General features: G+C 44.3%; 1 protein-coding gene across 2 annotated transcripts in view; it reads right to left on the reverse strand.

The window, feature by feature from the left end:
* LOC142750231 (mitochondrial adenyl nucleotide antiporter SLC25A23-like) overlaps positions 1-7166 on the reverse strand; it is a 61725-nt gene extending 54559 nt beyond the window's left edge. The window contains exons 1-4 of one of the 2 annotated variants that reach the window (XM_075859168.1): positions 6894-7155; positions 3216-3351; positions 2372-2504; positions 1208-2151 (exon numbers count right to left, since the gene is read on the reverse strand). In XM_075859168.1, coding sequence (XP_075715283.1) covers positions 1356-2151; positions 2372-2504; positions 3216-3351; positions 6894-7049 — 1221 coding nt within the window. In that variant the 5' untranslated portion in view covers positions 7050-7155 and the 3' untranslated portion in view covers positions 1208-1355. Of the gene's footprint in view, positions 1-1207; positions 2152-2371; positions 2505-3215; positions 3352-6893 lie in introns of those variants that run through there. The other variant, XM_075859167.1, reaches the window with a different exon arrangement.
* Positions 7167-7904: the final 738 nt, after the last annotated feature.

Consider the following 7904-nt stretch of genomic DNA (forward strand, 5'->3'; position numbering starts at 1 on the left):
TGTATTATATATATATATATATATATCAGTACTGAGTATGACTCCTCCGCTCTGTATATTACATGTGTCCTGTGTATTATATATATATATATCAGTACTGAGTATGACTCCTCCGCTCTGTATATTACATGTGTCCTGTGTATTATATATATATATATATCAGTACTGAGTATGGCTCCTCCGCTCTGTATATTACATGTGTCCTGTGTATTATATATATATATATATCAGTACTGAGTATGACTCCTCCGCTCTGTATATTACATGTGTCCTGTGTATTATATATATATATCAGTACTGAGTATGACTCCTCCGCTCTGTATATTACATGTGTCCTGTGTATTATATATATATATATCAGTACTGAGTATGACTCCTCCGCTCTGTATATTACATGTGTCCTGTGTATTATATATATATATCAGTACTGAGTATGACTCCTCCGCTCTGTATATTACATGTGTCCTGTGTATTATATATATATATATATATCAGTACTGAGTATGGCTCCTCCGCTCTGTATATTACATGTGTCCTGTGTATTATATATATATATATATCAGTACTGAGTATGACTCCTCCGCTCTGTATATTACATGTGTCCTGTGTATTATATATATATATATATCAGTACTGAGTATGGCTCCTCCGCTCTGTATATTACATGTGTCCTGTGTATTATATATATATATATATCAGTACTGAGTATGACTCCTCCGCTCTGTATATTACATGTGTCCTGTGAGGTCATTTCCTATGACCAACTGCTGGGTTTGGGTTGGGTTGGGTTGTTGAGCCCACCCTAGGATACCCCCCCACACACTATATCCTTCCTGAAAGCGCTCAAAACGATCACTTTCTCAATGGTCTCCTTTATCACATTCAACATTTTGTCGACAACACGTGAAAATCCGCCAGAAGTAAAGCAGCAATATTTCCCATTCTATTCCCTTGGTTTGCACTTTCCATCAAACCGTACATCACATAGCTTTGCCGGTCGAAACTTCCGGTACGGCGGTGCACCTAGTGTCCACCTGGAGGCAGTGTTGGCAGGCTGGCGCAAGTTTGGCAATTGGGTTTGGCAGATCGGTGTGTGTTCCGGAATTGCTACGATGCATATCCAGGAGATAGGCCATCAAGGGCTGGGGCAAAACAACCTCTTATCGATCATGGTAAAAACGCCAAAGACACAAGGAAGAGTCAGGAATTCCAAACAGAAGTTTTAATAACATTGTCGTCTTACGTCACAAAACAGACTGTGTGCATAAACAGCACAACAACATCACATCACACCCTCACAGCCAGACAACAATGCCCAACAAAGGTCAAGAGCACGGGCAAACAAAAAAAAAACACTAGTGGAAAGTATCATAGCGAGGAGGGCTCAATTGGGGACACGAAGAGGGGACAGGGGAGGAGGTAGTGGTAGGAGCCATGTATGAGGAAGAGGAGGGAGGATGGATCTGAAGAGGAGGAAGATTAGAAGAGTAAGAGCTCGCGGGATAAGAAGATGAAGAAGCGGATGGTACATTGGAGGAAGGCGGGAATGAGGAAGAAGAAGAAGTCTGTTGACCAGACCAGGGTGAAAACGATTGCTCTGGCTGCAGTGAGTGCCCAGAGAGGGCAGGTGGCGCGTGTGGCACAGCAGCAGATGGGTCAACCCTACGCCCAGTGAAGGTGCGCAAATGGAAAATTATATCAGCCACATCGATTAGGGGCTCGGGGGCTTCAAAAATATCAGACAGTGCGGACAGACAGGTCATAAAGCCGGCCTGCCTATTTTGGGGCATCCGTCTGCAGCGCCCAGCCACAGAATGCCCAAATTTATGGAAATCATCCTCGGCCTGGACCCTCCGGATCATGGTCAACGCCTGGGACTCCACAGTGTTGGCAGTTTTAGGTGTCTGCGCTCTTTTTCGCCCACCCCTACGTCGTTGCTTGCGACGGGGAGCTACTGCCGGGGGGGCTGGACAGGTGCGTCCCACAGGACTAGCCGTGGCCTGAGTAGACTCTTGGGCCACATCTTCTTCAGCCATGTCCTCGGCCTGCATTTCCCCCACAACTTTCTGGGGCGATGGTCCCTCCGCCTGCTGCTGCACCTGGGCAAGGCCACGGAGTTGCTGAGGGCGAGGTGGTACATTGCCCCGAGATCTACATGAAAACAAAATGTCCATTGAGTTTTTCAAGAAACTCAGAGTGATGTGTCATAATGTGTAAGGTCAAGGGCCATTTTAGTGATGACCCAGGAAAAATCCGGACATACATATACAGTGGAATGGACCAAAGGAGTGAACCAGAAATCCTATAGATTCTAATCAGAGGTTTCATGCGCTCCCTTTTAACCCAGGTGTGTGCGCAAATAGAGACTTACGGTGGTAGCTCCCTGCTCGGAATCAGGAAAGCCGGCTCCTCAAGGTGAGCAATGGCGGTGCGACGTTCCGGAGAGGAGCCACTCTGTGGTTTCTTGGCGAGCTGCTTCCGGAAACGGTCGCGGACATCATTTTCTGCAAATGTAATAATGTCCGAAAATGAGGACATAGGGGATGATGTGAGGTGTATCCAGAACAATCGCTTAAAATGGCCATCAATCCAACAACATCATTGGGTAATGACTCGACTAGACAGTGGATACGGCTTTGGGCCTGTTCACATCACCGTTCGCTTTCCGTACCAGGTTTCCGTCGGGTGAACTCCGCAATGGAAAGTGAAAGTGACAGCACAGCTTCCGTTTCAGTCACCATTGATCTCAATGGTGACGGAAATATCTCTAATGGTTTCCGTTCGTCACCATTCCGGCAGGTTTCCGGTTTTCCGACGGAATCAATAGCGGAGTCGACTGCGCTATTGATTCAGTCATTAAAACAGAAACCTGCCGGAACGGTGACGAACGGAAACCATTAGAGATATTTCCGTCACCATTGAGATCAATGGTGACTGAAACGGAAGCTGTGCTGTCACTTTCACTTTCCATTGCGGGGTTCACCCGACAGAAACCTTCGATGGAACCCTGGAACGGAAAGCCAACGGTGGTGTGAACAGGCCCTTACAGTTCTAAGAAAGGTGTCAACAACTTCGCACACGTGATAGTGACATGACAGGAGTTGGTGTATCGTTAAGACAACCATGAAAGGCCAAAGATTTAAAGAGACATTGAAGCATTCAAATGATGCAAACGAAGGTTACCACGCAGCATTACAAACTATATGCAAACTTACCCATCACTCCTTGCTCGCTTTCCAGCATCCCATCCCCCTCTGGGTACAGACCGCGACCCACATAGCCTTCATCCCGTGTGTTGCGCTCGCTGCAGCCGGCACTGGAGGTGTCCCACAATTCTGCCCTGTTGTGTACCTAAAAAACAAATACACATTCACATTGACGTTTGCCTTGTACTTATGAATAAGGTCGTATGTTTACACACGGCAGATGCTGCTAGCCATACATCACACGTACTAGTCCACCTTAATCAACATGACATAAACATATGAAGGTTCTTACCAGATTAAGAAGCGTGGAGACTTCCATATCCACGCGGCGATATCTGGCCCTTGCGGTGTCTTCCGGTCAGCCGAAAATGGAGCTTTTCTTTCCTTAACAGAATGATGTCATATCCTGGTCCTGATTGAAATCCGCCACGCAACACACCCAAAATCCGCAACGCAACACACCCAAAATCCGCAACGCAACACACCCAAAATCCGCCACGCAACACACCCAAAATCCGCCACGCAACACACCCAAAATCCGCAACGCAACACACCCAAAATCCGCAACGCAACACACCCAAACTGAGTATCACCGTGTATTATATATCAGGACTGAGTATCACCGTGTATTATATATCAGGACTGAGCATCACCGTGTATTATATATCAGGACTGAGTATCACCGTGTATTATATATCAGGACTGAGCATCACCGTGTATTATATATCAGGACTGAGTATCACCGTGTATTATATATCAGGACTGAGCATCACCGTGTATTATATATCAGGACTGAGCATCACCGTGTATTATATATCAGGACGGAGTATCACCGTGTATTATATATCAGGACTGAGCATCACCGTGTATTATATATCAGGACTGAGCATCACCGTGTATTATATATCAGGACTGAGTATCACCGTGTATTATATATCAGGACTGAGCATCACCGTGTATTATATATCAGGACTGAGCATCACCGTGTATTATATATCAGGACGGAGTATCACCGTGTATTATATATCAGGACGGAGTATCACCGTGTATTATATATCAGGACTGAGTATCACCGTGTATTATATATCAGGACGGAGTATCACCGTGTATTATATATCAGGACTGAGCATCACCGTGTATTATATATCAGGACTGAGCATCACCGTGTATTATATATCAGGACTGAGCATCACCGTGTATTATATATCAGGACTGAGCATCACCGTGTATTATATATCAGGACGGAGTATCACCGTGTATTATATATCAGGACTGAGTATCACCGTGTATTATATATCAGGACTGAGCATCACCGTGTATTATATATCAGGACTGAGCATCACCGTGTATTATATATCAGGACTGAGCATCACCGTGTATTATATATCAGGACTGAGCATCACCGTGTATTATATATCAGGACTGAGTATCACCGTGTATTATATATCAGGACTGAGCATCACCGTGTATTATATATCAGGACTGAGTATCACCGTGTATTATATATCAGGACTGAGCATCACCGTGTATTATATATCAGGACTGAGCATCACCGTGTATTATATATCAGGACTGAGCATCACCGTGTATTATATATCAGGACTGAGCATCACCGTGTATTATATATCAGGACTGAGTATCACCGTGTATTATATATCAGGACTGAGCATCACCGTGTATTATATATCAGGACTGAGCATCACCGTGTATTATATATCAGGACGGAGCATCACCGTGTATTATATATCAGGACTGAGTATCACCGTGTATTATATATCAGGACGGAGTATCACCGTGTATTATATATCAGGACTGAGCATCACCGTGTATTATATATCAGGACGGAGTATCACCGTGTATTATATATCAGGACGGAGTATCACCGTGTATTATATATCAGGACTGAGCATCACCGTGTATTATATATCAGGACTGAGTATCACCGTGTATTATATATCAGGACGGAGTATCACCGTGTATTATATATCAGGACTGAGTATCACCGTGTATTATATATCAGGACTGAGCATCACCGTGTATTATATATCAGGACGGAGTATCACCGTGTATTATATATCAGGACTGAGCATCACCGTGTATTATATATCAGGACTGAGCATCACCGTGTATTATATATCAGGACTGAGTATCACCGTGTATTATATATCAGGACTGAGCATCACCGTGTATTATATATCAGGACTGAGTATCACCGTGTATTATATATCAGGACTGAGCATCACCGTGTATTATATATCAGGACTGAGTATCACCGTGTATTATATATCAGGACTGAGCATCACCGTGTATTATATATCAGGACTGAGTATCACCGTGTATTATATATCAGGACTGAGCATCACCGTGTATTATATATCAGGACTGAGTATCACCGTGTATTATATATCAGGACTGAGTATCACCGTGTATTATATATCAGGACTGAGTATCACCGTGTATTATATATCAGGACTGAGTATCACCGTGTATTATATATCAGGACGGAGTATCACCGTGTATTATATATCAGGACTGAGCATCACCGTGTATTATATATCAGGACTGAGTATCACCGTGTATTATATATCAGGACTGAGTATCACCGTGTATTATATATCAGGACTGAGCATCACCGTGTATTATATATCAGGACTGAGTATCACCGTGTATTATATATCAGGACTGAGCATCACCGTGTATTATATATCAGGACTGAGTATCACCGTGTATTATATATCAGGACTGAGCATCACCGTGTATTATATATCAGGACTGAGCATCACCGTGTATTATATATCAGGACTGAGCATCACCGTGTATTATATATCAGGACTGAGCATCACCGTGTATTATATATCAGGACTGAGCATCACCGTGTATTATATATCAGGACTGAGCATCACCGTGTATTATATATCAGGACTGAGTATCACCGTGTATTATATATCAGGACTGAGTATCACCGTGTATTATATATCAGGACTGAGTATCACCGTGTATTATATATCAGGACTGAGTATCACCGTGTATTATATATCAGGACTGAGCATCACCGTGTATTATATATCAGGACGGAGTATCACCGTGTATTATATATCAGGACTGAGTATCATCGTGTATTATATATCAGGACTGAGTATCACTGTGTATTATATATCAGGACTGAGTATCACCGTGTATTATATATCAGGACTGAGTATCATCGTGTATTATATATCAGGACTGAGTATCATCGTGTATTATATATCAGGACTGAGTATCACCGTGTATTATATATCAGGACTGAGTATCACCGTGTATTATATATCAGGACTGAGTATCACCGTGTATTATATATCAGGACTGAGTATCACCGTGTATTATATATCAGGACTGAGCATCACCGTGTATTATATATCAGGACTGAGTATCACCGTGTATTATATATCAGGACTGAGCATCACCGTGTATTATATATCAGGACTGAGCATCACCGTGTATTATATATCAGGACTGAGTATCACCGTGTATTATATATCAGGACTGAGTATCACCGTGTATTATATATCAGGACTGAGCATCACCGTGTATTATATATCAGGACTGAGTATCATCGTGTATTATATATCAGGACTGAGCATCACCGTGTATTATATATCAGGACTGAGCATCACCGTGTATTATATATCAGGACTGAGTATCACTCACTTGCTCCGCATTGTTGCAGGCTTTCATGCCCATCGCTGCCAGTCCTTCCCTCAGCTCGTTGATATCCACATGTCCGTCCTTGTTGGCGTCCAGCTGATTGAACAGCACGGTGTACCGCTTCTCTCGGTCCTTCTCGCAGGCTTCAGTATCCTCCATGTCGGGGAGCGGTGGAGCCAGTGGCTCCCGGGGGCCTGTCCCGGGCCCTGCTGCAGCACGCTTAGCACTGGAGATTTAATGTGTGAATATTGTGTGTGCCGAGCCCTCCCGCATGGAATCTCCTACTGGCAGTAGCTGCATCAGCACTGAGGACCTGCCGAGCACAGCCCACACAACCTGCAGCTGCTACTACTACTCTCACCATGTGATGAGCACGCTGGGAGTTGTAGTCCCTGGGTAATTAGAGAAAGCTTTCACCAGTTTGTGAACCAGCAAATCCGGACCGTAAAATGACTTGTCCTGAGTTTTTGGGGTCTGGATTTGTGGCCCCAGCAGGGATCTGTGAATGGGCCCCATGCACACCACCGTGGTTTTCACCCCATAGGAATAAATGGGTCCACAAGTCATACGCAAAAATGCGAATAAATTGCGGAGGCAAAGGCATGGTCATGTGCATGAGGTGAAAGAACGGCCTCAGGTGTCGTCCTCAGAGACCATCAGTTTCCAATAACCTGGCTTATATCAATGGCCGCCTTGTTTTGCGCTGCTGCAGAAAAACCAGCTCCAATATCAAAAGGCGCTGTCTAGATAATTAGGTGGGCTATTCACACCCGTATTACGGACGTAATACGCGGACCCCCGGCGGTTCATAGAAGATAGGAGCCTATAGTGCTCTCGCTCCTGCTCTCAAAAACCGTGGGTGTTGCGTCCGTAATACATGCGTGGGAACGTACCCATATGACGCTGAAAAGCGGCTTTTAGAATGGGGTCATTACGGCTCCGGACAACCGTGAGTCGTATAGAAACATAAGACGGCAGCCATATGTCTATGGAGACACTGTACGCCCGCGGGCT

This window comes from Rhinoderma darwinii, chromosome 3 (assembly GCF_050947455.1).
Source record: "Rhinoderma darwinii isolate aRhiDar2 chromosome 3, aRhiDar2.hap1, whole genome shotgun sequence".
NCBI lineage: Eukaryota > Metazoa > Chordata > Amphibia > Anura > Rhinodermatidae > Rhinoderma > Rhinoderma darwinii.